Source organism: Bemisia tabaci, chromosome 6, assembly GCF_918797505.1.
Source record: "Bemisia tabaci chromosome 6, PGI_BMITA_v3".
NCBI classification, from domain to species: Eukaryota; Metazoa; Arthropoda; class Insecta; order Hemiptera; family Aleyrodidae; genus Bemisia; species Bemisia tabaci.
The window spans coordinates 43,680,121-43,708,119 of record NC_092798.1 but is presented as its reverse complement, the minus strand read 5'-3'; the positions used below and the strand labels follow the sequence as shown (position 1 = coordinate 43,708,119).

At 36.2% G+C, this 27,999-nt stretch overlaps 3 protein-coding genes and 1 long non-coding RNA gene across 12 annotated transcripts; 2 read left to right on the top strand and 2 right to left on the bottom strand.

Moving 5' to 3' along the window:
- Positions 1–67: 67 nt before the first annotated feature.
- Pex11ab (peroxisomal biogenesis factor 11ab) lies at positions 68–6,323 on the bottom strand. Of its 3 annotated transcripts, none has more exons than XM_019050763.2 (5): positions 6,190–6,323; positions 4,933–5,031; positions 3,910–4,025; positions 2,674–2,872; positions 68–971 (listed from the first exon to the last, which is right to left on the bottom strand). In XM_019050763.2, the coding sequence occupies exons 2-5, from the start codon at positions 4,998–5,000 to the stop codon at positions 659–661; spliced, it is 696 nt and encodes a 231-aa protein (XP_018906308.1). In that variant the 5' UTR covers positions 5,001–5,031; positions 6,190–6,323; the 3' UTR covers positions 68–658. The 3 variants fall into 3 exon arrangements, with proteins under 3 accessions (XP_018906308.1, XP_018906307.1, XP_018906306.2); XM_019050762.2 differs by having other exon boundaries at positions 6,108–6,250; XM_019050761.2 differs by lacking the exon at positions 6,190–6,323 and adding an exon at positions 5,806–5,993.
- On the top strand, positions 6,229–14,320 carry Xpac (DNA repair protein complementing XP-A cells homolog Xpac). 4 transcript variants are annotated; one of them, XM_072301512.1, is made up of 7 exons: positions 6,229–6,369; positions 6,694–6,905; positions 7,678–7,801; positions 8,348–8,475; positions 9,166–9,331; positions 10,562–10,679; positions 12,124–14,320. In XM_072301512.1, the coding sequence occupies exons 2-7, from the start codon at positions 6,727–6,729 to the stop codon at positions 12,279–12,281; spliced, it is 873 nt and encodes a 290-aa protein (XP_072157613.1). In that variant the 5' UTR covers positions 6,229–6,369; positions 6,694–6,726; the 3' UTR covers positions 12,282–14,320. The 4 variants fall into 4 exon arrangements, with proteins under 4 accessions (XP_072157613.1, XP_018906311.2, XP_018906309.2 ...); XM_019050766.2 differs by lacking the exon at positions 6,229–6,369 and adding an exon at positions 6,382–6,489; XM_019050764.2 differs by lacking the exon at positions 6,229–6,369 and adding an exon at positions 6,384–6,552.
- On the bottom strand, positions 8,381–23,562 carry LOC140224814 (uncharacterized). Of its 3 annotated transcripts, XR_011900044.1 has the most exons (4): positions 21,183–23,562; positions 20,264–20,350; positions 19,667–19,770; positions 8,381–8,509 (listed from the first exon to the last, which is right to left on the bottom strand). It is a non-coding gene; the product is annotated as an uncharacterized lncRNA (long non-coding RNA). The 3 variants fall into 3 exon arrangements; XR_011900045.1 differs by lacking the exon at positions 19,667–19,770 and having other exon boundaries at positions 8,440–8,509; positions 21,183–23,561; XR_011900043.1 differs by lacking the exon at positions 8,381–8,509 and having other exon boundaries at positions 19,450–19,770; positions 21,183–23,560.
- Positions 15,032–27,999, top strand: r-l (rudimentary-like). 2 transcript variants are annotated; one of them, XM_019050786.2, is made up of 8 exons: positions 15,032–15,172; positions 15,754–15,903; positions 19,291–19,557; positions 20,111–20,233; positions 21,030–21,147; positions 23,597–23,873; positions 24,730–24,944; positions 25,415–27,999. In XM_019050786.2, exons 2-8 carry the CDS (start codon positions 15,763–15,765, stop codon positions 25,702–25,704), a joined length of 1,431 nt encoding a protein of 476 aa, XP_018906331.2. In that variant the 5' UTR covers positions 15,032–15,172; positions 15,754–15,762; the 3' UTR covers positions 25,705–27,999. The 2 variants fall into 2 exon arrangements, with proteins under 2 accessions (XP_018906331.2, XP_018906330.2); XM_019050785.2 differs by having other exon boundaries at positions 15,040–15,221.

Here is a 27,999-nt window from a genome sequence, read left to right as displayed (position 1 = left end):
ATTAAATAAATAAAGGGTGATATTATTCCCTGCTTTAAAACAGAAATCGATTCATAGTTACGATCCAATAATTAAAAATTAACCATGGATAATGGTTGCTTTGATTGTTGACTTAAATCTAGACCTGAACCTTTGTTTTAATAAGAAAAGAAAAACATAAACAGATAAAAAAAGACCTCTATAAATAATGCATCCACATTTCAAAAACCTTGAACTCATTGAATAAAATTCCTTATCATTCAATTTTCATTTATACTGATAAAATATTTTCATTCACCAAACCAACAAATATTTTCAAACACCAAATTTAATAATACATAATTTAATGATTCATACTGATTCAACATTTATCACACATTTCATCAGTCATTCCATTTCATAATCATGTCACATCACCTATACATGTGGTTCAAATAAGTTGTTGGAGGATGTGGAAAAGTTTTTCTGGGCTGCCAAAAAAATTACAGGTAATGGATAGAAAACATCTCATTCTTAGAATCCAAGCTTCTGTTGTTTATTGTTTTATTTTTTTATGCATAGATATTTTTTTAAAAAAATTAAATTTTGAGATTTGTAACCTCCGGAAATTCAAACATCATCTAAGAACAAAAAATGGATGCACCATTTATAAAGAAGATATTGTCACAGAAGCAACATTTTAAGAGGGGGCTAGCTTTGCAAAAGGATCAATTAAAGCGTACAAACCAGCTGCAGAAGAGATCACACCTAAAACTCCAACTGTTCCTGGACTGAGTTTGACGTAGCCCAATGCGGCTAATGGAATGAAGACATCACAGAGATTTTTCAGACTGTCTAAAACTACATCTTTGTGACCCACAGCAAAGCGGGATAGTTCTCGAGAAAACAGTGACAAGTTTTTGGTGTTGAATTTGTATTGTTGACTTTTCAAAATTTTTTGGAGTTCATATAGATCACGGACTAGACTCATGACAATTGAATACAGCCAATACCTACAAAATAATTGGTTTTCATTAGTTTAATATTTTTGCTGATTTAACTGGAATCCAAAACTGGTCTGAAGTACATGAATTCATTAGAACAGAATGAAATTTAATATGAAAATTAGAATTTAAATTTAATGATTTTTTAAGCTGCGGTTTGGCATTTCTTTCTGAAAGTAGACTGACACATCTATTAATGAGAAATGTAACTTACTATTTGAATGAATTTGAGAGCTATACAATAGTCAAATCTCTTCCTCAATCAAAAGTACAATAGAACATTTCAAATGCACATATTTCATTAAATTTAATTGATTTATTATTTTATTTGAATTAATTTTCTGGGTATTATGGCATTTTACATCATTTTATTGTGGGCGGGGGCGGGGAAGGGGGCTCTTTCTTTCAGATGCTTAAGTTTTTAATTTAGATGTGCAGGTATAGTTGCTTTCATTGTTTATGCATAAAGTGCGCATTTACCGTAGAAATAGTATACTTTTTGAATAGAAATCATCATCAATCAACTCGTAGGTTCACGCAAAAAAAAAAAAAAAAAAAAAAAAAAAAAACGCATTCGATCTAGAGGCCGGACTCTTAAAAACATCTACAAGAAAAAATACTCTTGATTCAATCAGATTTAAGCTTAAATCAAGAACCAAGCCTCTTAATTTGAGTGGATTTCCTTTTGATTCAAGCTTAAATCTGATTTAATCAAGAGTATTTTTTCTTGTCCATGTTTTCAAGAGTCTGAACTCAAGATCCAATGTGTTTTTTTTCCAGTGTTGGATTAGTCCAACACAGTTATCAGCTAACAATTTTGAAATTAAAGTAATGTCGAAAAACAGTTTGTCTAAGGGATTTCTACCCACGACCCACTGATAAAAGTCTCTTCAAAAAAATTCCTCCAGTGGCTTTGCACAACGAAGTATTTGTCTAAAATGTTTTTGCACAACGAAGTATTTGTCTAAAATGTTTTTGCCTCTGACCCTTAATGTGAGGAACATATTCCGAAAAACTTTCCAGTCTTGAATCACTATTCAGCGCGGCGCCAAGCCCCATCCAGTTAGGTTATAATATGCAAGTTGCAACGTTTGCACCTTGCCGTTGATTCGAGTTACGTTGTTTAACTTTTGGCCATACACTATTTCTATGCAGTGTAGAAATTGTTGCCATATCGTTTTTGGGAGGTATGCGTTAAGTTTAATCACATTATTTTTATGTCGTTCAAATGAAGAGTCCTGGGGCCAAAATTTTGAGGAGCCTTTCTATACTGAGAGTAAAGACACGTGGAATCTGCTCACAATGCTTACCTGTATTTTAGGCTCTAATGGTGTCACAAATAGGCAGCAAGTTTACAATTCACCTGTTACAAGGATTATAGAGACCTATAGAGACTTATGAATCATTCCCCTGGAATTTTCTCAATTTCTCCCGTCCTGTACATTGGTTGACACATTGGCTTTGATGCATTTCTTGCTTTTCATATTTAAACCCTTAAATCGCTGGTAAAAAGTTTTACTGAAACCACTGCTACATATTTCCTACCAATTTTTCAGAGTATGAACTAAGATTGATGAAAAAAGGGACAAAATTTTTTGTAACGGATCACTTGTTACTTACTCTCACAAGGTCTGCTTCCTTGCAACTAATATTTATGTCAATGTGCAGAGTGAAAGGTCTCCAAAATTTAGAAAAAAGGAAGTACACATACCTGTTGGCTGTCTCCAACCACTGATCACTGCGCACATCCATCAGTCCCACACGACTGAACCAAATAATATGGTCACAAAGCAAGTAGAGAGCATGTGCAACTTTAGACATAGAACTTGTTGCACTGACAATGCGATCAGAATAGTGAAGAGAATTTAAGGCACCATACAATACATCTAAGGAGCGTCCAAGTCGTAAAACTGCAAAGGACATGGAACCACATGAAAATTAGAGGCATACTTAAATATGGGCGTCCATTTTATCGAAGGAGTTTTGTCAGTATAAACTTCCTTCGAATGAATGCATTACCCTAGGTATTGCCCTTCATTTGTAGAATCCCATTACAGAGACAGATAATTGAGATCACAGCTTTTTGTCTGAGAGGGACAAAAAACTACAGTACTTGAAGTACAAGGAACTTTTGGCCAGACTATGATTGAAATCTTGGTCGGACACTGCGTAACCTCTGACCTCCTCTTGTTAGACTTTACTGTTGTTTTAATAGGAAAATAAGCCCTTGAAAAAATAAAAACTACCAGAGGTGTGGAAAATGCCTGATATGGCAAGTTTAAGAAACCAGGCATTTTGCTATAAAATCGGACGTTTGGCCCAGAGGAATGTTGGTAAAAACGCCAAATTTCTGCGGATGGTCAGCATTTTGGGGCCTTCTGCTTCAAACTACAAACTGTAAAAACTGAAAGGTGAAGTAAATTGTCTTCCATGTAAACAGAAAAAAGTGGACTAATTAGCTTCTTTCTTGTCTTTTAGAACAAATGAGGATCTTCTGACTACTGACCTCATGCTTTCAACACAAAGCATCTCCTTGCCCATCTTTTGATCTTTCACAATGATGGCTATGAGACTCATTAAATGTTGACAAGTTATTTTTCTAAATTCTGAAGATATCCACAAAAAGACCTCATTTTAAAATCCAGAGAGTCTTACGTTCCCTCCTTAAAAACTACAGTTTTGAACTTTTACTGTTTTTCAAAATCTATTTGATGGATGTAACAGGTGCCTCTTTCATTAATATCTCATGTAGGTACTTTCTTCTAGTTACTCCATTTGTTGGATCTGCTGCATGAAATTTGGGACTGCTCTTCGACTCGAGCGAATCTTTTGCTTTGAAAACTTAATCAAGAGAAACTAACCCAATCTTCTTCCACTTTCTTAAATATTTTAATCTAACTAAAGAAGCAATTTGTAAAACTGAACACTCAAAACGTGGTAAACTTACGTTTACGAAATGTGCTGAGGTGATACTCAAGGTTTTTTAATTTATCCATGGATTTTTGATTGAGGTTCCGTTTCTGTAAAAAGTACCATACTGCACGGCTGGCATACTGCAACAACCTTGTGAAAAAATTGGAGAGTTGATTAATTTTTAGGGAAACTTCCATAAGAATCTATGCATGAAAAAGAATAGGAAAAAAAAGAGGGTAAGGAAAGTGATGATAGTTGTTAGGAGGTGTCAGACTGTCTTTTATTGAGAGGCTTTTACAATGTAGAGAAGTGGTCACTAGAAAGAAATTAAACTTCAGAGCCTAAAACAGCCAATTCCTAATTTTTCATGGCGAATCTCTTGAATCTGAAATGTCTAACAACTTAGGCAAGGCCTTTTCACAACATTGAGCAATTTGGATTGTTGAGAAATTCTTGGCTTGACCATGTAAAATCATATTTGAGAGGGTGTTCTTTTAACCTCTCCTCTCCTCCAAAAACATGGGATTGAAAAAAAGAGATTAATGAAAGGACTAGGATGAAATGGGTCAATGATACTTAATCTTTATTTTTTTAATTCATTTTGTTCAAATGTTTCACGAGTTCAGCTCCCAGTAATTTTTTCAAATTTTATCCTAGTCAAAATGACATAAAAAAACAATTTCAAAGTTAACATAATCTGAATGTACTTAGAATAATATTTTTGGCAGCCTGTTATAATGTAGGCAGGTGAGGGAATTCTGCATTCGCTGGATGGCTAGAGCCCACCGGAAGACATGGCCTACTTACATCATCTCATCATCAGCCTTCCGTTGGTCAAATTTTAATTAGCTGGGTATATTTGATTTGGAAATGCCTTTTTAGTGGACGTCTTGGTTGCTTCAAATTAAACTTTGCATGGGGAATAGGTACTCTGCAGATATGTTATGCTACTGACCCATTTTGGCACTTTAAAAGCCTTGTTTCAGATGATACAACCAAATATATTCAATATCTATTCCATAAAAACTTCAAATACATCAATGGAAACCATACAAACCTGGCTAATTTATCCCTGCCAGCTGTTAAGTTGTTTAATTTGATGACCTCGTCCATAGGAATATTCATATCTTGGGTTGAAAAAAAATCTTCAAGAATTCTGTAAAAAAGAAAGAAAAAAGCATGAGAACGGGTATGACTACTGAGGAACACTGGACAAGTTCTACTTAGAGAAATGTAAAGCAACAGACTGAGTGCATGCGTCTCCTCTGATTTGCTGGTTAGATGGGTAGTACAAACTTTCCACGTTCAAAAAACTGGATGGACACTCCTGTTCTGCTGGATAAATTTTCTAGGACCAAAATGCTTGGTCTAATGTCATCCAAGGATAAAATGCTATGACAAAGGCATCAATTATTAGCAAAATATTGATAAATCATATTCACCAAATTTCATGATTGGAATTCATCACAATCGGTAATTGAGGGGCTTGGAGGACAAGGCGCGTAAGTGCAGTTCTTGCTATTTCGAGAAATATGTGTTTGAAGTTTTGAGCTTCCATGGATCCTTGCGGCGGAAAGAAAGTCCAAACTGACTATTTCATACTAAAAAATTTGAATTTGGGTGCAAATTTGACATAGAATATGTACTAGGACTAGTTTTACTTGAAATCATTGATGTCTCGATTTTTTTACAAAACTGCACTTATGCATCTAGTCTTCCAAGTCCTTCAGTTCTACAACCTAGAAAAGATCTGGGCTGAGCACGATTCCACACTATGCCTCCAATACCTAACAGTGAAATTTCCACCAAATGGAGTATGCGTATAGTCAAAATGCACTCTCTGGAAGTTTTTAGGATAGGGAAATTTTTCATAATTTTGAAGTATGAGTTAATCTCATCACAGTACAGCAATATCAGATGACGAGAGTACCTTTTAAAATTGGAGATAATAAAAAATTTCCAATGACGCAAAATCGAATTCCATCTCATACTGAAATTTTTGACGGCTATTAATAACAAATGAATGTGTACTCGGATCTTCGAGAGAAACTTTGTGGTTAAGTTTGTAACAACTTCAAGCGTTGGCTCCTGCATGAACTTCAGAGTTTGGTTATCGATTCCGAACAAGGTATGTAATGTCATAATCATTGAGTGGTTGGGTGGGGAAATTCTTAAGTCGATGCTGTTGATAGCATAATCCAATTTGGATAAGATAAAGAAACTGTTACGCACCAAGGAGTGAGATGTTAGTCTTGATATTTTTGGCTCTGATTAACTCACTGCTTAAGTAGCTAAGGTAAAAAAATGAAAGAACCTTAAAAAAGTCGAAGCAAGGAAGAGGACTTCAGATACAATATTTAAATATGTTAAGATTTGAGATTTGAGACAAACACAGAGAAATTCATTAATTTTCAACTTGATCACGTACTCGCCCACAACATGTTTTTGTTTTCATTGAACTTTACCCCTTCCCCCGTCCCATGCGCGAACTTAAGTCAACAATAACATAACCTCAAATATAAAGTTCGAAAAAAGCCGCTTCTGAGAGCGAGGGAGGGAAAGTTGGTGTTTTTTTTGTACTTTTTCAATAGGAAGCCCCTGCTTGAATATCTCGGTGAATTAGTTTCTCATTAATCTGAAGATAATTTTATTTATTCTCTGTTGTTATCTGTTTTTTGTAAGTAAACTCTAACGATTCGCACTTAGGTTTAAGTCACTTATCTCACGCATGTTTCACATGCCTCATCTCACTCTTTTCCATCATCTATCGCATAGAGAACCGTACTGGCATCAATGAAGTTTTCTTTCATTATTTCAGGGTCCAGATTTTTGTTTGATTAACTCTTCTGTCATGGCGGATGTATCTTCCACACCTGATTCACAGCCTCTCAGCAACGGAGAAGCTTCCTCCTCAACAGCTAGCACCAAATCATCTTTGACGCCTTATGACAGAGCAAGGATTGAAGAGAAAAGACAAAAAGCTATACTCCTAAGGAAGTCTCGTGTGGTGTCTCATCCTTATCTTAAGCCGTAAGTAACACTCTATACTTACGTTCCAGAAACAATGCTCTTAACATGAGCTCCTCTCCTTGTAAGGCACCTATAAGACAACTTTTTACCCATCCCTTTTTGAATTATGTAAGGTTGGCCTGATCATGTTTCCCCGAATGTCATCTGATAATAATGAAGAAAGTCTGAAAAATTGGAGGCTGAAACAAGACTTGGCTCGACCCACCCCCTGCCTCTCGTAAGTTAAACTCAGACTCTGGTTCCCTCCAAAGTAGCTGAAGTAAGTAATACTCGGATGGTCTTAAATTCCAAATCGATACAAATAGATTTTTCACTTATGCTTTACTCACTAAAGTACTGTTGTCTAGAACACTTGTCCCTCAAGGTTTCAGCTACAGTAAGTATTATAGTCTTCCACTATGTTACCTTTCTTGGAAAATTCCTGGTGCCTTGGTAAGTATCTTTGGAAAAGAAAGAAAAAGAGTGCATGAAATTATTGGATCAGCAAAGCTGCAGCAAGTATGAATTTATTTGTGCAATGGCGAAATTTCAAGCTCACCTTCAGTTCAAGTCCTAGTGATTAAAAGGGAAGCTACCTCGATATGTAATAGACATCACCTATGAACATTTTAGCATTGAGTTGATGGACCTATTATACATCTAAGATATTTTAATTTAATCACTCATCATCGGCATAAAATCAGTGGGCTGTACTCTTCATTAGAAAGAGGAGGAAACCGATCACTACTGCAATGTATTTATTCATTTCTGCCCCTGTGTTTCTGATCTTTAGATTAGTTGAAAACATAAAAACCACAAGTGGGAGTACTTTCAATGATCAAGGAACTAAATTTATAGATACTGGAGGTGGATTTTTGATTGAAGAAGAGGAATTTTGCTCTGAGTCTTCTGGGAAGGTATGTATGTTCCTCTTTTCCAATGAGGTGGGTTCCCATCAAAGACATTGAATCACGTAGACCGTGCGTTCGGCTCGGTTTAGTACTGGCGGAGCGAGGCAAGTCTCTCGGAGCCCCATGATGGGCGGACGGGGAAGGGGAGAGAGCGTGTGTCCCAAGCACTCGAAGAGACTGCAGAGAGGCAATGGAGAATTCATGCCCACGCTCGGTTTTTCACGAGTATCTCGTTTAGAGTCCATTTTCAGACCAAATTCCTAAGAACGACAAAATCCAACGAAAAATGTTATGATAATAGCATGATGAGGAAGCCTCATTTGCATATCTAATTTAATGAAAATATGCAGCTTAATGTTTTTCTTTAGTATTTTTGCTAATTTTTTGTAGTTCGTTTTCACAAACATATGCCTCTTTGCTTTATTTTAAACAGTGTTATGGTTAAAATGACAGAATTTGATTCACAAATGAAATTGATGGGAAAAAGTATTAACGATTCAATGCCTGATGTAGTTTTATCCTCTAAGATTTTTGTATTTTTTTAAATTCCAGGTTAATCTTGTCAAAGAACCAGCACCAATTCTTGAATCGGACAGGCCATCTTGTCTGGAGTGTGAAAAAGAATTTGCTGATTCGTACCTGCTGAAGACTTTTGATCATCCTGTTTGTGATGGCTGCAGGTCAGTGGAGTGTCCTTTTTTGGGGTTTACCTGACTGTAAAATTAGAAATTCTTGTAAATTTGTATGATTTGTCAGTAGCAGGTAGGTCATTGAAAAGAAATTGAGGAAATTTAATTTACTTCAAAAGATATTGAAGAAATATTTAAGTGATCCCCTCTGAAGTCCAAGATTTCCTCTGTTTTTGAATGAGCTCTGTGCATAAAAAGACAATACCCCTGCTAACAAGTGAAAAAAGTCATCTACAATATTAGAATTATCAAGTTTCAAGAAGGAAACACAGGTTTCGTTCATGGAAAAAACATTCTACCTCAATTGACATAGCACATGTATTGTTCAAAAATGTAGAAACGCCCCAAAAAACGTGGAAGGAGGGAAGACTTTGAGGGGCCAAAAGTCAATAATCAAAGGAAAACAGACAAAAAACATCATCTTTTTTTAGATCGGTGGGAAATTTTCTGAAAAAATGATGAGACAAAAGTGGGAAGCAAGCTAGCGGGCGTGCGAAAATGTACAAGCATTGAAGATTCTGCATCCCTGAAATTTAGGGTGCACGACCTGAGTCCTTACGTAATTTTTTCCCATCTACACTTGTTTGACTCTTTTAACATCCATCTACTCAGTGGTCAATTTTATAATACATGTAATCATTGATATCAGCTGTTTTCTCAACTAGTGTCACTATTTTCCAGGGACCAGGATGAAAAACATACACTAATTACTAAAACAGATGCCAAAAACGAATATTTATTGAAAGACTGTGATTTGGAAAAAAGAGAGCCTCCATTAAAATTTATTGTCAGAAAGAACCCTCACAACATAAGATGGGGTGAAATGAAGCTGTATTTACACCTACAGGTAAGAAAGTTTCTGCACTTAAGTATTTCTCTCAAGTGTGGTAAACATCTGAAATATAAATTTAATTTGATTTTTTTTTTAAAACGATTTTAAAAATGACATCTATCACCAATTGAAGACAGAGGTGGAGCCTAGGATGAAATATACTTACTGGCGGTGAATTAAAAAAAAGAATGCGTCTAGAATAAAGGTCCCAAAATTTCTGTTTAGTTTCTTCTTCACAAGAATATTACGCATATTGACAGCGTAAGTCCGCTATCACATATCTCATTTGCGGTGTCTGAAAATTTCTACCTCCATGTTATTTTTTTAAAGGAGAACAAATTGGCATAATTCCTTGAAGTTTTTGCAGAATTTTCTTCGTACAGAGAAGAAAAATCATGGCAGTTTTAAAGAATTGCCTTTGAATAGTTTTCCGTTATAAAATGAAGTATGTCAGTAAGTCTGCAACATTGCAAACCGAGGTATGTGATTGCTGACTCACAACGTCCATATAATATTTATGCATGGAATTTATAAATATAGTATTTGTTCATTAAAGGGCAAAGAAAAATCTTGAAAAATGTCTAATGGAGAAGTATAAATGATGATATTTTAAAAAAGGAAAACAAGATCAGAAGCTTTAAATCTTGCCGGTGGAGGTAACTTTTTTACAGTTTCCTCATCAACATGAAGTTTTTGTGTGTTGTTGAGATTGGGAAAATGTATTTTACAAACATATGTATTTGTCGCCTTTAAGCCTTTAGGACCTGTAACCACCACTGTTCTCTACTGAACCATAACTCTCAGGGTGGGGAATCTAGAACCTAACCATTTTTCATTGAATACCATTTTTCCACTCTCTCTTTGGGTGCCCTTTACGCCTTCTTCCATACTTGAGGGCCTTTTTTAGCAACCTGTCATTAGCCATTCTCTGCACTTGATCATTGATCATGCATGTTGGTTGTTTCATCATTATGCCATAAACAATGGTCTGTTGCTCAGACATTCTCTTTCTTAGAAAGTTAAAAACCTGAGAGAAAATGTTTAAATCCTGCTATAAACTTACATGTTTTCTAGTTTTACTATGGACATTTGATGGCTTGTAAAAAGTGCAGCCTGAGTGAGTTCCTGGATTTTCATCTGCAAAATGGCACAAGAGATTTCCAGGGAAACAGGGGAACTTCAGCAAAAGTTCTCGGTGTTGTTTTCTTTTTGTCATCTTTTCAGCAAGCAAATTTTTATTTTTAGGTCGAGAAAAGAGCACTAGAAGTTTGGGGAACAGAGGAGAAACTTGCAGAAGAAAAAGAACTGCGAGAAGAGAAGCGTGTTAAATCAAAAATAAAGAAATATCAAAATAATATGAAAGGTAAGTGCCTCCATTTTAGTGGATCAAGTTAAATTTTATGAAAATCCGTAATTTTTATTAAATTCAGCGAAAATAAGTAGATAAAGAATTTTCTGGAATTCAAGGCACATCCAAGATCTCCATCAATATTTTTGCAATGCAGTTGTGTTAATAACTTCATAAAGATACAATTTTATAGAAAAAATTTCAAAGCAAAACTTTTCTATTGCGTATTAGGTATTGATGTACAGATACATAATGATACCATAAGAAATAGGTTCAAAGGATGATGGTTGTGAGCATAGACAGTTAAAGGCTGAGCCAGTGAATTGATTCTTTATACATGTAATTATTAGAGAGCAAAAAAAAAGGTAAGTTCCACCTATCAACAGACTCGTGAGTTAGAAAGAGATGCAGAAAATAGCATTAGAGCCATTGCATGTTCCCTTGCTTTTTTACAAACAAATGCTCTATTCTTTTATTTGTTAAAAATTTTTGACCTGCAGTCTATAAGTATTTCTGTCGTGGAGCTAACATTTTGTAATCAGGATAAGTCATTTAAAATGTATTGGATTGGATTGGATGACATTTTAAGTGAAATTATAGGGCATTCTTTAATATTTTCAAAGCAAGTGGCATTCTTTTTCACTGTTTGATCAACCGAGAGAAGCATGTCGGCCGAAGTTTGTTTGTTGAAATTGTTTTGAGAAAAAGTCATTTAGATTTAAACCTGCCTTGTCTGGAGCTCATAATCATTAGATTACAATGACTAAGGTTCTCTCAACTGTTGCTTTGAGATTCTAGAAAACATTTTCTGTTGAAAACTCAACAAAATACTGCTATCTAGGTGTAACTTTGCAAAAATTGCTCCTCTAAACAATTTTTTTCGCAGAACAGAGGTTCATTAGCGGGGGATGGAAGATTAGTGCTTGGTTTACACTATTCTGCATGAAAACTGAAGTCAAAACATCTAGTGTGTTTCAGTGCAAGATGGAGGGGTAGAGTATTCAGCCTAGGCATTAGGCATATAAGTACATTGGAATACTCAGCTGGGGTCACACAGAAAGATCTAAAACGTTTTGGGTTTTTTTTGACCTCATCAGTAAATCTTACTCAGTCAGTGAGCCCAGCTTAGTTTCCTGCTTGCACCACTGGAGTGGATGGTGTAATACGCTGTGCTTTTTGATGGGTAATATTTTCCTTAATATTGAATGTAGGAATTTGGTGAGCAGACAGATCTGATTTATTTTTGTTGATCCACAGGCTTAAATCATCAAAGCTTGATTCTGTGATCGGTAAAACTGACTTACATTACCTCTTTAATTTAAAGTTTAAATCTGGTGAAAGGAGAGAAGTCTTCAATACCTTTTGGTAAACTGCAGTTTTTATTTAAAACTGCAACCTATCAGTTCTCATTATGAATATCACATACTCATTTAAGCATGATCCATTCATTCTTTTTCAGCTTTGCGAATGAATGTAAGAAGTAGTCTATTCAACAAAACAACTGCAGCAGCTGCTCATGAGCACACTTTTGGAGCAGAAACATACAATGCAGACGATGATGATTACACACGAACGTGCACATCGTGCGGCTTCTCGGAAACTTTTGAAAAAATGTGAATTCGTCCAGATTTGACTGAAAACTGTCTTGCAGCTGAAATGCTTTAAAAACTAAAACCGATGCTATCAACGAAAAAAAAAGCCTGTTATCATTAATGAAATCAGATTTTAAGTAGTGGAGGTTGACTCTAACATCAAACGTTTTAGATCTCATTTTTCCAACGCACATCAAACTAATTTCGATGTGTGACGTTTTTTGCGTTTGTGTTGGATGGCCTTTGAGGGTTTCTTCAAGAGTTTGATAGCAAAACTTGAAGGACAAGTAATTGAAACTAATTGCAAGGGCAAGTTCACGGCAGATAACAGCCCCACTTTTTGGGTGATGGAATTAATCAAATAAAATCCTTCAGACGTCATTTTTACAATATTTTTTGTTGTTTTGTGAGATAAGTATTTTAATATTAATTGTGGATCAATTTTTTAAAAATCATCTAAAATGACTTAATTCTAGTCATTTTAGATGATTTTTAAGTCTAGAATTAAGTGCCAAGGAAGGCTTTCAGACGGTTTTTTTGTCACCAAGGGGCTTAAGCAGGGATGTTGTCTGTCACCGACGCTGTTTAAGATATATCTAGAGCACGTTCTGAAGGAATGGAAAAGAAAGTGTGCCGGCATGGGCGTCCCTCTAAATGACCAAGAAACACTGTTCACGCTATGCTTTGCTGACGACCAGGTAGTCATAAGTCAAGATCACGATGACGCGGAGTATATGACCCGGAAGTTGGTGGAGGAGTACCGCAAATGGGGCCTCGAGGTTAGTGTCCGTAAGACAAAAAAGATGTCAGTTGGAGGTGCTCAGCAAAGCATAGTCCTGGAGGATGGTCAACATATAGAAAGTTGCGAACAATACAAGTACCTGGGGGTGAACCTGACTTCGGATGGGAAGCTGGATCAGGCCATTCGGGACCGTAATCTTCTAGGAAGGAAAGCCATCGCCATGCTTAATGGGATCCTTTGGGACCAAAGGATTTCCAAAGACAACAAGAAGAGGATTTATAACTCGGTTGTCAAGCCTATTATCACCTATGGCAGTGAAGTGTGGCAGTTGAAGAAGCGGACCCAAGAAATGCTCAAGGCGACCGAGATGGATTTCTGGCGAAGATCGGCTGGAATCTCGAGGAGAGAACGTGTCAGGAATGAACGTGTCCGAGAGATAATGGGCGTTGAGGGGACGATTGTGCACGATATCATGACCAAGCAATTGGTATGGTATGGGCATGTGCAGAGAATGGCTGATACCAGGTTGCCGAAGAAGGTGTTGGAGTGGGTCCCACCAGGTAGGCGACGGAGAGGGCGTCCAGCCAAACGGTGGGTAGAGGGCATCCATGAAGAGATGGAGAGATGCCACCTTCCAGAGGATCTCTACCATGACAGATTCCTGTGGAGAATAGGCGTCGCAGAGCGCCCTAGCGCGCCGTAAAAGCGGCTCATACATACATACATCTAAAATGAACCAAAAGATATTAAAAAATTGGCATGATGGAGAGGATATAACATTAGTCTATTGCATGGATTTACATAAATGCTAGATAAATATTTTTTTTTGTCTCCTGGTATCTGGCTTAAGGCACTGTTAGAATGTTAATAGATGAGATGTATAGGAAAGATCATTGAGGGCTGAAAGTTAGGAAATTTGTTAATCACAAACGAGGAGTACATTAATCTGTCATCAAGTCAAGTAACTGTGTCAGGTAATAAATATACCCTTTATTATGAGTTTACAAGTGATTGCGTAATGTAGCTCCAATAATTTGTATTCTGTTTGTATACTAAAACAATATTAAAGCTTTCAGTTAAGTAACTAGTTTATCTTGTGAAAGTACAAGATCACATCAGAAACAAAAAATGTATCACTATATTAGTTTTATATTCCTTTTTTTTATATTACCTGTGAAGAGGCTAGACTTGCCTCCATTTTTATTGCCCTGAACAAATTTGATGCTGATTGTGTTACTCCTAATCTAAGATCACCGTAACTACTTTTTACACAATTTTATTCTTGCATGTACAAACATTTCAATAAAATACATGGAAAATTAGCTGCATTCTCATGTTTTTCATCTACCCTTCATTAATCTATTCTCAGTCCAAACTTTTAGACGAAGGACCGCTGAAGGATACTTTTTTTATTTTTATGACTCTTCGTGTAAAAATTTGGCATTTTGATGGCCAAAGAGCGAAACCATGTATCTCTATAGTGGTTTTTGAAAATTTTTGCTCCTATAACATTTTTTCGAAGAAAAACAAGCAAACTTTATATTTTGAAATTCATATAGAATATTCTGCTAACTGAGGAGCTAAATCAAGGAAGTTTTCAAGGAGTTACACTGACTAGTCTTGCAAAGAAAATGTAAAGTATGAGAGGAAGTTTGCAACGTTTCAAATGGAGATATGCGGTTTTGCATTTTGGACATTGATTTGAAGAGACCAAAAATTAATTAATGATTCTCAGTATGTATACTTATATTATCCTCACATGCCCAATGCACAGCCTTGGCAACACACCGCTGAAGGTATAAATTTCCAGTCTTCTATTTTCGACTGTAAAGAAAATTTTAAAAAAATTCAAGGCATTTAAATATGGGAAAATATTTTCAAATGTTGAAATACAGAGGAATCTTCGCAAGGTGAATGGTGATGATATCAAGTGTCGATTTTAAAATTGGCGCTTAAATATTGAGTTCTATTGTACTGCTATCTATAGGCGTTCGCGGTAACTTTCAAGACATCTCAGAACTGGGCTCCGATTGGCTGACACAAGTTCTAGGCACAATGAATGAAAACAAACGAACGAACCCGGAAAAATTCTGAAAATTCATCGAATGCACGTGGAAAACTTCCCCCCATCACATAAATCAACCACTTTGCGTCGCTGTCTTTGTTTTTATTAGGTGCGTTTACATTTCGTCTTCTTGCTGCCACTCAAGAATTTTTAATCTGGTAAGTTTGAGTCCCTTCTTTTAATTGGACAAGAATGATGCTCTTATTGATAAGGGAAGCAACAGGTACTTATTTAAGTGAGCTTTGTCAATTTAATTCCGAACCCTGCTCATTTTCCTCCTTTTGCACACTAACATAGACTAATCTGATACTGCTATTTTATCACAAAAGCGCATCAATTTCTTCCAACTTCTATATTTACTCTAAAGATTATCATCTCGATCCTGTCCCTGATTTACTTTGGGTAGTGCTTAGATAGACGCGCTCTGCCTGGAACGAGAAGTCATGACGGTTGTAAACTGCCAGCCTTCTAGGCCCTAGTTCTGGAAGTAACATTGAACAACAAGATTCTTTGATCAGCAAGCCTTGCAAGGTGCGGGCCATTAAGGAGGTGATTACGAGAGAGAGTTGAAACGGCAGCAATTTTTTCACCTAGTCACGAAAAACCTCTTGAATTCTTGCAGGAGTAACTTTATTTTCAATGAGGTGACTAGCTTTTTCACTAAGTCAATCTTTACTATTGATTTGTCAGGTTGTCAAGATGGAAAGCAAGTTACGCCAATTCGCTGTACAACTCTATGAGGCTGGTGCTTTGAAACTGGGCACTTTCACTTTGAAAAGTGGTGCAATATCTCCCTTTTACGTCGATCTTCGCAATGTTGTATGCTCAACAGAAATGCATGTAAGTAATTAGTACCCACCAAATCATCTTTTTAGTAATGAACTAAGATAGTGTCAATGATAAACTTGACTTAAAGCATCTATGCTCAGGTAATACATCAAAGAGTGGTTGTACACAGGTACCATGGAGCTGGGTAAAATCCTAATCTTATTTTACATCAATGGGTCAGTTGCGCTGGTCACAGAATCGTGTTTTGATGCTTGATTCATGTAGATTAGCAAAAATTAATATGATCCGTCCACACCGCAAATTTCTACGTTCAGTATTATCCGTGATATCGCCCTTTGAAAAGTCAGGTTTTCAACATCATCCACCACGGTAGTGAGTTAGTGACTCCCTTGGTTTCTCTCTCTTTTGTTCAATCAGTGATGCAGAGGGTGCAACACGAAATTTCAACAACTTTAAACGTTAACAAACTCAAGAAACAGACGTATCCGCACTTTAAAGATCCTTCCCATCGGGTGGTAACGCTCTTGCCGCGAAGAGATTAAGCAGTCAGGCAGTTTACCTCAGTTTGTTTACGTTCAATGTCGCTGAAGTTTTGTGTTGGATCTTCTGCATCACTAATGGAACAAAAGAGGAAGAGACTAAGGGTGTCACTGCAGCGGTGGATGACGTCAAAAACCTGACTTTTCGCAGGGCAATATCTCCGTTAATATTGAATGTGAAAAGTTGCGGTTTGAATAGATCCCATTATTAACCCTCGTCTTCCCGACCATTTTTTTCTACGCTAATGCCCGACCAGGGCCTCGGAGGCCCTCTGAGGCCGTCGGCCTCGTGCCTCTGGGAGGCACTTATTTTTTGTCGCTTTTTCTCTAGTTTACACGTTATATCCCTTTTCTACTTTTTGTTTTCACTAAAAAATAATTTCTTGCATAACCTCCTCACCTCCCCCCCCCCCCCCCCCCCCCCCGCTCAAGCTCTGAAAATTCCAAGTTCCTGATTTTCATACAAGTATATTATTCATTTTTCTTGTTTTGATTTAATTTTCCATGAATTATTATTATTTTAGCCTTTATATACAGTATCTTTCATAACTATGTGTCATAAAATGTTTTGGTGAAGTGAAAGAGGGAGGGGGAGGGGAAAAGTTATAAGAATGTACTCAACCGCTTACGGCGCGTCAACTCTTAACATCATGGTTTTACTGATTAGGTTGTGGTTATAATTTTAATTTTGATTTTTGATTTTGAATGCAGTACTCTCAACTCTTCAGTATTCCATCCATCACTCCAACCCTCTCTCTTTTCCATCAAAACAATGAGAAAAAGAAAAAAAAATGGCAAAACTTCCAAAAATAATTTTATAAAAAATCGCATAATTCACAGAAAATACCATGTGAGTTATTCATTTTTACAAAACTAAAGTAAAAAAATTGCTAATATCAAATAGCCTGCTTGGTTTGTTCATTATGTTTTGCATTTTTTTCAATTTTTTTTTGTTTTTTTTAGTTTTTATCATATTTTGGAAACATTTTCTCTGCGTGGGACACTTTCTAACAATTGAGGCTTCTTTTTTTTTCTCTTTTTTCTTTATTTTATTTAGGTTTGAGAGACAAATAGGACAATGTAAAAGAATAAAATATTTTTTTTGAATCATATTTTTATTCAGTCTTATTTCATCAGTCATAAAGTAGAAAATAAGAAAATATGTAAGGAAAGAAAAATTCTAAACTGATTGGAAACATTTGAAAATTCAGTCACAAAAAAATACAATATCTGAGGAATACCTCTACATTTTTGAAAGAGGGAGATAAGTGCCTACAGTTAAAATTTTACTGCCTGTTAGAACCTTTGAAATCATGAAATACCTAACATAATAGCTATTTACAAAAACCAAGAACACATTACGTTAGATAAATTTTCAAAAAAAGAAACACAAACTTAGCGCAAAAACAAACGTAAAGTAACTAAAGTACTGGTAACGAATGCGAAGAAACTAGCACAAGGTAACTAACTTAACATGACTAAGGCAGGAAAAGTATTGACTAAGTAAAAATAAAATCAGTCTACTCATTAGATTGGCAGGTTTCACAAATAATACTACTATGCTCTCCACACACAGTTGACTTGCACTTGTAACAGCACACTTTAGATTTTCTGTGTTTTCCATAAGGACACAGTGAGCACCTTTTTCTTTTTTTTGGTTGGGGCTCTTCGTCATCTGAAAGTTGATCAGGCAAGCGACGCTTAATACCACTTAACTCCAAAGCCAGCCTCGTCTCTTTTCTCAGTAAGGTACTTTCATTACGTGTAATCATTTGCGGCGTTATGAGCTGTTCAACTAAGCCCCTCAGAAAAATTTTACGACACTTTTTTACTTTATGCCAGTTTAATTCTGGATGTTGCATCTCAAAAATTCTGAATGCATTCACTCCTGCAACATCCAAGATATTATAAAAAAAAGCAAAGGGCCACCTTCTGGTCTGGCGTTTAGCAGTGTAAGTCCGCACCAGTTTGTCAACAGTGTCCACACCCCCTTTTGTTTTGTTATAATAAACCACAATTTCAGGTTTATTTTTTAGCGTTTCTACAATGGCTGTGTCGTTGTGAACTGTACTAAGGAGAACTACACTTCTATTTTTTTTTGGCACATAGCTAGTCATTGTTATATCATTATGGAACCCAAAAATTGACGAATGCTTTGCGCGGTCCCGACTTGGTTTCATAATGGGCGGCACTTCTCTCCTGTTTTGTTTCACCGTACCTACTATGGTTGTGTTAATAGAAAGTCATAAAAGAGTGTCATAAAATGAATAAATAGCTGAGTTCAATGTAGAACTGGCAAGTTTATATGATGAAAAGTAAATGCAAACTATTTGATGAATGCATCCCACATGATAAATACTCCTACATTTTGAATGATAAAATAACAAAAAACATTACTTACTTGAAAAAAAAATGGTCTTGTTTCTTATCAATTTATCTTGAACATCGGCGATAATCACATAACCTCAAAACAAAACAATAACAAACACTAGTGCCAACTATCATGGCGAAATAAAACAAAAATTCCCTCTGAATTGACAGCAGGGCCTGGGAGGCCCTGGTTGGGAAGTCACGGGGTAGAGGTGAAAAAAAAATTACTGTGCCTAGAATTTTTTTTTTTTTTTTATAATTTCACTAAAATATTGTTTTTGAAGGTTTTTGTAGAGATGTCACAAAAGCACAAAATTATAGATAGCTTTGAGAAGAAATGCCACAAAAAACAAACAAGCCCAGGGCCTCTCAGGCCCTGGTCGGGAAGACGAGGGTTAATGATTCTTGATTTTTTTTTCTCCGTTATCTATATTTAAACAAATTGCAAAATTTGCTGTAGCCCCCCCTCCCTGAACTGAACCTAAACTTCTACTTTTCTTTCTTACATTACTTTTGCTTTGGGTTTCAGATGTTCGTAGCGGAATTGCTCCGTGAACTCATTGTATCAAAAAAATTGGAAAGTCAAATTCTTTGTGGTGTGCCCTACACAGCATTGCCTTTGGCCACTCTAGTTGCGACCAAGTTAGGTCAGAATATGGTCATTAGGAGGAAAGAGGCAAAAGCGTATGGTTTGAAAAATTTAATTGAAGGTGTAAAAGATGGAATGGCTGGACAAAAATGTCTCGTCATCGAAGATCTCATCTCCAGTGGTGCCAGTATTGTTGAAACAGTTAGCGTAAGTCAATACTTTTCATGTAACAATACTTATAATTTGATCAAGATTTAAAATGCAAACTGCTCTCTTGAGTCTCTAATGGTTGGATTGTTGTAAAAGTATCACTGACCCGCTGACTGCCTTGGGTGATCAGTAGTTGTTCAGTCATGTAATGAGCTGCAAGCTGTACCGAGTCGCAGTTGCTTTGCTGTCTTTCGTTTTGATGCCATTTTACTGCAATCAACAACATACATGGTAGCTAAATATGGAGTGGGAATGTTTATGTCGAGGTCATTTCAGTCATGTCAGATTTTCAACTTAGCATCTAGCTAATCTTTTTAAATTATGTTAAACTGGCTTTATCCATCCTCTTCAATTTTTCCTAAAATAAACGAAAAATCCTGAATAATAGCTGAAAAATTATTTTAATTGGATCTAAACTTCCCTGGCCCCCTCGCAATAACTCATGGTGGCTTTTATAATACTTATTAAAGACCCCTTGACCCTCACCCTCCTGACTAAAGAGTTTTGTATAATGATAGATAGCTCTTAAATCATTTGTTTTTTTTTCCAGGATTTAGAAGCAAGTGGTTTCATAGTCAAAGATGCGGTTGTTATCCTTAACAGGGAGCAAGGTGGTGTTGCGAACTTGGAAAAAAAGAATATAAATGTTCATGCTTTATTTACAATTTCTGAGGTATGCGACTCTTTTGCAATTCAACTTTACCAGGTTAAGTTTATCTTGTCAAGCCTTGTTAGGTCCATTTTACTCAGTGAAAATTGATATCAGATGTCTGCGGTATGTATAGATACTCTGAAAAAGCACAGATTTTGAACTCTTAGTGCGGAAGTATAGAAGCATATGTAATTTTAGTGTGACCATACCGAACTTTGTCATCAATGATGCAACGAACTGAATAAAAGAACCTGGAGGGTGTGTAATTTTTGTAGATTTTTTACTTTATAATGTCTTTACACAACCTCTGTTAGATTCTCAACATTTCAATCCATTTCCCTAAAATTCTCAAACTCTTCCCTCCAAATCTGAGTTTCTTTATCTATTGAAAGATTGTGTCCTTGTGAGAGTTATAACGCCTGTTATCATAGAAAAACGTGAGGCAAAGACCATGAAAAAACAAGGATTCATGCAAGCTTGTGGGAGGTTTGGAAAAAGCAAAGGAAAGGTAATGAAAAAACAAGGATTTTAGATCGATGAACCTACCAGTGGACACTTTTTATTTTTATTCTTGGGAAGATCTGAAAAGGTTTTTTCTACCGATTAAAACTTTTCAAAAGTCCTCATTTAATTATTAATTCAGAAGCAGAGTTTGACCTCACTGAGACGCAGGAGTACTATTCAAAGCTGCCTTTTTTATTGTGCATGTACATGTACAGTATGAGAACCTAAAATGTTTTAGAGCAAATAAGTGAAAATTTTAGTGTATCTCAAATTTTTAAACATAATCAAAAAATTTTGTCGAATATTTTCTCAGATCGTTGACATGCTACTTCTAGAAAAGAAAATCGAAGAAAGTGTTGTTACCACTGTGAAAGAATACATTAAAACTGGACAGATTCCTTTGAAGATTTCCCCTGAGCTCTCATTATCTGGTAAGAAATTTTTAACCTCTTGGAAGACAACTTACCTTTTCTACACAATGTGGAAAGGAGGTTTCAAGACAGGAAGGGGTGCAGAACATTTTTCCCTTCCAGAGGACAACGCACTGCATAGGTACTAAAATAATTCAGTGCCGGCTAAATTTCGAGATTTCTTATGATGATTTTCTAGACATGATGTTCCTTACGATCTCCTGAGTAAAATAAGTTTTAAAATCGAACTTTCTATGTGCTAACTACAAAAAAATTAGACTGAAAACAGCTCTTTTGGCAGTTTCAAATGCTTTATTAAGTACGGAAATGAAAGTGACCGAGAAGTAAGCTTCTTTTTCCTTGTCTCACGCCGGCCTACAAGATAAGACAGACGTGCAGCATTTGGTGTGTCACCTCAGTTCAAAACAAAAATCTCTGCATCTTGGACTCAGCAATGATGCCATTGCACCGTTTGATAACTGTTAAACTTTCGAAATATGCACTATTGAGACCTAAATTTCGCCAGACTCTCACAAATGTAAGTCTTGATTTTAAAAGCTCATTTTATTCAGGAGATCGCAAGGAACATCATATGAAAAAATCTCAAATTTTACCTGGGGCTGAATCTCTTGGTAATGTGTACTTAGTCCATTCAACAACTGTATGATTGGGAAATTAATCACGAATTAAAATAGATGTTTCTGAAAAATGACTGCACGTTTAAGAAAATGCAGAAAAATTTAGAATGATTTAAGTCCCTATTAATGCTTAAGGCTTCCAGGAGTGACCTGCATTCCAGAATCCCATATTTTCTATGTACTACACAAAAAGGGGCTGATGTTGCAAATCAATGTGTCTAAAAACCCTCTGCTAGCGGTTTAGATTTTCTAGTTTTTTTTTTTATTGTTTGTTTGCCGTTACAATATAAATACACAATAAACTTATTTCATACAGTAAATGAAATGATTTTTAAAATAACTGATATTAGAGATACATAATAAAAAGGGACCATAAAAAGAAAGCCTCTAAAGGAGGCTGGATGTTGTACTTCTGAGCCTTCCATCTAGAAAGGAAGGTTTTAGGACAGTCCTCTGACGGCTCCGGAAATTGCCGGTTGGCGTGCATCGGATAGTGTGGCCTCGTACATAAATTTCCTCTTAGCGGTCAGGATCGAGCTGAGGTAGTTCCCAACCAGCAACCAGTCTTCTTTTGTGCGACAGATCAACTTCTGAAAAGCGGTTAACGTGAGAGGTTCGCCTAATTTAACCTCAATTTCATCTCGTTCAGCTATGAAATGAGAGCAATTGAAGATGGTATGCTCAGGAGAATCAAAAATCCCAGGACAATAGGGGCAGGAGTCAGTTGAAGATACGCCAATTTTATGAAGAAAGCTGTTAAAAATTCCATGTCCAGTAATTGCTTGAGTGATGTAGAAATTAGGTTCGCCATGTTTCCTGTTTAACCAGCCTTCTGGGTCGTTGATTATTTGCCTTAGCCATTTGTCTTTCTCGGGGGTTGAGTTCCAAATCTCCATCCATTTTTGTTGTGTTTCTGCCTTGATAACCATCTTATCTTCTTCTTTATTCAGTAGCCTGATTCTTTCTTCAATAAGGATCTCTACAGGGGGAATACCGCAGATAAAGTCAAGAGCACTTGATGATACAGTTCTGTACGCCATACAGAGGCGTGCTTTGATGGGACGTATAGCCCTCGTAAGCTTCTTGACGTTCATCTTTGAAACACCTGACGCCGCCCAAATGTTCACTCCGTACAATATAATGGAGAGTATTGCAGATGTTATTAGTTTCCTTTTCAAAAAGGAAGGACCTTTAGTATTTGGAAGTATACACGAGAAAGCTTTGGTGACAGATGATACTCTATTGCAAATTTTATCCACATGACTATTGAAGGTTCCATTATTGTCAAGCCATATGCCAAGATATCTTAGAGCGAGAGAGGGAGTTATAGCTTCGTATCAAAGGCACTGCCAAACTCATTTAGATAAGGTATCAGGTTGGAGATTTTGTTTGGTTGATACAGTGTAAATACATGAGCAACTTCTGTTGGACTAATCCAAAACAACTTGTGATTTTATTCATTGTCTCTTTCAGCAGTCTGGGTTTTGTTTTATCCCACCTCCTTCATCTAAACTAGGTTTTTTCCCATTGGATTTTTTCCCTAGTTATTTTCATGTGCAACTTATTAAATTGTACAGCCTAAAATTCCTCCCTATCTAAAACTTTCTGTAGAAAATCTTAACCTACAAATTCAAATGGATACCTTCTAAACAGAGGTAGTTGTTGTAATAATTCTTAAGTGTATTCTAAAAAGTCATGTTCTTTCTTTGTATTGATTTCTTTCTTGACAATAAATTCGATATATATATATATTCATTGTCGTTTCCCTAAATGTGTACTTTAAAGGAATTATACCCTTTTGAATTCTACCCTTATTGTTGATTTCCCCGCAGGAGATAGATTGAAGCTTTCGTTCGAAAAAAGGAAACAGTTTGCCAAATCCGCTGCGGCTGCCTCTTTATTTGACATCATGGTGGCCAAAAATTCGAACTTGTGTGTTGCTGCTGATGTGCCCACTGCAGAAAAACTCCTGGAAATCACTAAGCTCGTTGGGCCTTATATCTGTGTATTAAAAACTCACCACGATATAGTGGACAATTTCACCGATGACACAGCTGTAGAGCTCCAGAAGTTAGCAAAAAAGTTCAATTTCCTGATCATGGAAGACAGGTTAGTTTTCAATTTTAACCTGCGGACTGATTATTGAAATTGATGGATAAAGCTATAGACATAGAAGACGGGAGTTTGGAGCGATTCTATTGGTTGAAATGGGTGGTTCCTATAGACAAAGGAGAAAGACTAACTGTCGGGTCTCTCGTGGGTTGCTGTTGGTTAGTCTATTCCTTTCCTCCTTTGTCCATTGCAACCACCCGCTTCGTCCAATAGGATCTCACCGTATGTCTTTTGTCTCCTTTGTCTATAGTTTTGTCTATCAATTTCAATAATCAGCGTGCAGACCTGTTTATCTTTCATCGTCCAAAGTTCTTCAGAGATGAAAGAGCCTCACCATCTGTCTTGTTTTAATAAGTGTTTTGCCTCTAATTTGCAACAAATCTTCCGTTCTAACTGCTGCAGTTGCATGTATTTTAGAATATGAAGTCTCAAATGGAGAAACAGGTTAATTATCGAGGGAATAAAAAAATCTATGGGCAAGGCAGAAATTTCAGTGCTAAAAATTAAGAAGTTCTTCCTACTCTGCTCAGAAAACATTTATCCTGCAAAAATGTTCAGTAACTTGGTGCCGTAGACGCATGACCTAAAATCATCACTTTAAAGTCAGCAGAAAAATATTGTTCTTCCTCAAAGAATCTTTGAGACAGTGTCCGGAAAGTTCAAGTATTCACCGAAAATATTCCCCCCAAATGCAGTGAAGTATCAAGGAAATCCTTCTTTTTCTTATTTTGTTTTTCTCCCTATACGTAGTAGAAGTATTTACAACATCATTTTACTTTAAAAAAATGAAAAATTATGAAATTTTACTTATATCCAAATCAATCCTAAATCTATCAATCTCAAATTTTTACAGGAAATTTGCTGAAATTGGGAGCATTGCCTTAAAGCAAGCCAGTAAGGTAGCTGGATGGGCAGATCTTGTCACAGCTCACAGTAACGCAGGCCCAGATATAGTGCCTGCTCTCAGATCTGCTTTCAGCACTTGTCCAGAAGGGGATAAAAAAGGCGTGTTCCTTGTTGCAGAAATGAGTTCTAAAGGCAACCTTCACTCTCCAGAATATGCGAAAGGTATTTATCTCATTTTACTCAGGTCTACCCTCCTTGGCTGTACTCCTCCCTGTTTTTATTTACCGCTATGTTTAATTTTCAACCCCAAAAAAGGTATTCAATGTCCTCAGGGTCCTCGGTGGGGGGGGGGGGGGGGGCTTTTAGTTCGTTTCGGTAAAACTCTATTACCTAGAGTCATTTGTATGATTATTTTAGGCCCAGAGCTGACAAGTAAGTTGAATCTCACCTCAGGAAGTCAAAATGTCAGCCTGAGTCAAAGACGCACTATTTTTTGTGCAGCAGAGGACTGAAAATCCTTCCTCTGAAATCTCCTCTCTTCGTTTTGGTCATCTATCTTTCTGCGTTACATCTGACACGTGAAGTTTTCTTCAAATAATGATGACTAAAATGACCATATATAATGACTTGATGTTGCTTAGTTGTTAGCTGTAAAATACTGAGTAGTTCTAATTATTGCAAAATAATTTCAGCTACCGCAAACATGGCAATCTTATATCCTGAAGTCGTCTCTGGCTTGGTTTGCCAGTCACCATCAGTCGTGCCTTCATTGGGAGTCCTACAACTTACACCTGGTGTAAACCTCGAAACAAAAGGAGACTCACTCGGACAGCAGTACAACACTCCAGAGGTTGTAGTAGGCGAGAAGGGAGCCGATATTGCTGTTGTGGGTCGCGGAATTGTCTCGGTAAGCGATCCAGCGGCTGCGGCGCAGAAGTATCAAACTCTGCTATGGCAAGCTTACCTGAATCGACTTGCTTAAAAAGGTCTAATATGAGCTGCTTACCACTGTTTTTTCTGGAAGTTTGCAAGAAAGAGAAAAGTATCATGCTGTCAGAGAAAATACCAGTGGGTAGATTTGAGAGCCCTCTTTATCAATTTTGGTGTCTCATAATTTCTGTTCCTATTTTATTTTTTCGACAGGACTCCAGAGAACTTTATAGTTAACATTTTCACATAATGCTCCTCAGGTAAGTTTGAAGAATCGTACTGAAATTTTTGAGGAATTTTGTCGTTTTTTTTTTTTACTTGAATAACAAAGTATGGTGTGAAATCTGTATGGGGCACATTAAGATGAAAATTTTCAAAGTTCAACCATTGGTATGAAGAAATTATAACAGATTCAGTTGATATGTTGATTTTAGATGCGTGAGTATTTTCAGTCTAGTTTTAATCCCTGTTAGTGTAAGTAGTAAGTTGCTGCAAGTAACCCCATTTCTGTGAGTAGCTGCAAACGAATTTTAACAAAACTCTGTCCGGCCCACAGGCCTCAACAGGCATCACTGTGAAGCTGACTTTTTATTCACATTATTATCAGCATCAAATTGAAACAATTTAGAAATTTGCTACACTGCCTCTAGTGGCAGTATGCATAATAATTATATCGCTCAGTGTTACAAGAGATTTTTAAGTTTCTTGGAACCGACAGTGCCATTTTTGCAGTATTACTTCGACCATTTGAAGCAAAAGGAGAAAGCAGATGAAGGTTGTTTACCGATAGGTGCTCTTATCAGCAATCCTAATTTCCTCGGAATTTGTGATAATAGAGTAGGAGATAATCATTCCAAAAGTTTGGTTGCCTCAAATCTCAGGGCTATCACTTAATTGCTTCATCACGCACCTTTAAATTAAGCTGTATTTTTATAAGTATTTTTTGGAAAGTATCATACAAGTATCTATTTCATAAACTCTTTAAAACTATGTACCAAGTAGATGAGGAAATCTTAATTTACTATGTATTAATTTCTTGGATGTAGTATTATTTCCAAAGTGAAATTCCAGTGAACGGCCAGCAGCTTTAAATGTGAGAGAGAGAGAAATATTGTCCTTGTGAAAACGTGAATTAGCCTCAGAAATGAGCTCAGTTCATTCATTATTTCCTAAAGTGTTTTGTATGTTTCTCAACGAAGTGCCATTTATACCTAGTATTTTTTAGCATACGTATCATTCCACTACAATAATGTTAGACAAACTGATATTAGTCATGTAAGATAATCTGTACCTTTTTTGCCTTTTGAATCTTTGAGAATCAGTGCTTAGAAGTTCGTGTGTCGAAGATTCTCAGGGAATTGAAAAATGTAAGTATGGAAATCGTGCTGAAGATACTTGATGTATCAAAATATTTTTTAATCCATTAATTTAAAATTTTTCGTCTTATCGTATAAAATGCTCAAATCGATCAAGAGGTCAGCTTTTTTGTGATTTATTTTATTAACTGCAATATATTCTAATCATTCTCTTTAGCCAGGTCAATTTTTAAAATGGACTGAAAACTGAAAGGAGACGACTTTGAAATTGTTATCCTCTAAGTGACAGGACAAAAGTTGCTTTTGTTGAGCTTTTGCTAGTCCCTCAATGTTTTGTTAAAGTTAATTTTCTCCAGTTTTTGCAGTTATTACCCCTTATTATCCATAATCTGTTGTTACATGAAGCAAGCGTTGAATTTTACAATGTGATAATTATCTTGAGTGCTGTGCATTTTGTATGGAAGTCTTAGCTTGTAAGTGAAAATCAACCATGCAAAATTTTTCACCTTCATAAGTCTAGGATGATCGGTAATTTTAAATGATTACTTAAATTTTCCAGTTTGTGTCTTCCTGTCAAATCATTTCATTTTTTTTAAAAATCATTTCGATTATATAAAGTGTAAAGAAGAACTTTTAGTCTTGATTTGCTTATATTTTTATTCATTAGTTACGCATATCACAATTCATTTGAGGAAATCAGCACAGGCCAGGGATCTTATAGCAGCCAAGAGATGAACACAATTGTTTTAAAACCGTTTATTACTCACTAGACATAATCATAAGTATATTCCATGTTACATACTGATAGGATTTCATAACTTGTAGACCCAATTCCTTCGGTAACTGGGCGATGGTTTATCAGGCACTTGAAATTCAAATCTGGAGAATCTGCACCAGTAAGAAAATGTGAAAAATCCTGAACCTGATCCTACTTTTTTACTTCTCTCTTTTTATTTACTCAGCTTATTTTTAATTTTCTCAAACTTCAACCTATCTGGTGGTAATGATGAATAAATTTTATGCAATTACTA

What these genes read in the sequence shown, in the direction of transcription:
- Xpac (XM_072301512.1), top strand. Translation starts at nt 6,727, where the DNA reads ATGGCGGATGTATCTTCCACACCTGATTCACAGCCTCTCAGCAACGGA. An exon ending in GCTCTGAGTCTTCTGGGAAG is followed by an intron (nt 7,802 to 8,347) that starts GTATGTATGTTC and finishes TTTAAATTCCAG; the next exon opens with GTTAATCTTGTCAAAGAACC. An exon ending in ATATCAAAATAATATGAAAG is followed by an intron (nt 10,680 to 12,123) that starts GTAAGTGCCTCC and finishes ATTCTTTTTCAG; the next exon opens with CTTTGCGAATGAATGTAAGA.
- Pex11ab (XM_019050761.2), bottom strand. Translation starts at nt 5,969, where the DNA reads ATGCAGGAGCCAACGCTTGAAGTTGTTACAAACTTAACCACAAAGTTT. An exon ending in ATTATCTCCAATTTTAAAAG is followed by an intron (nt 5,032 to 5,805) that starts GTACTCTCGTCA and finishes TCTTTTTTACAG; the next exon opens with AATTCTTGAAGATTTTTTTT. An exon ending in CCTCAGCACATTTCGTAAAC is followed by an intron (nt 2,873 to 3,909) that starts GTAAGTTTACCA and finishes TGTCCTTTGCAG; the next exon opens with TTTTACGACTTGGACGCTCC.
- r-l (XM_019050786.2), top strand. Translation starts at nt 15,763, where the DNA reads ATGGAAAGCAAGTTACGCCAATTCGCTGTACAACTCTATGAGGCTGGT. An exon ending in GTATTGTTGAAACAGTTAGC is followed by an intron (nt 19,558 to 20,110) that starts GTAAGTCAATAC and finishes TTTTTTTTCCAG; the next exon opens with GATTTAGAAGCAAGTGGTTT. An exon ending in CTTTATTTACAATTTCTGAG is followed by an intron (nt 20,234 to 21,029) that starts GTATGCGACTCT and finishes ATATTTTCTCAG; the next exon opens with ATCGTTGACATGCTACTTCT.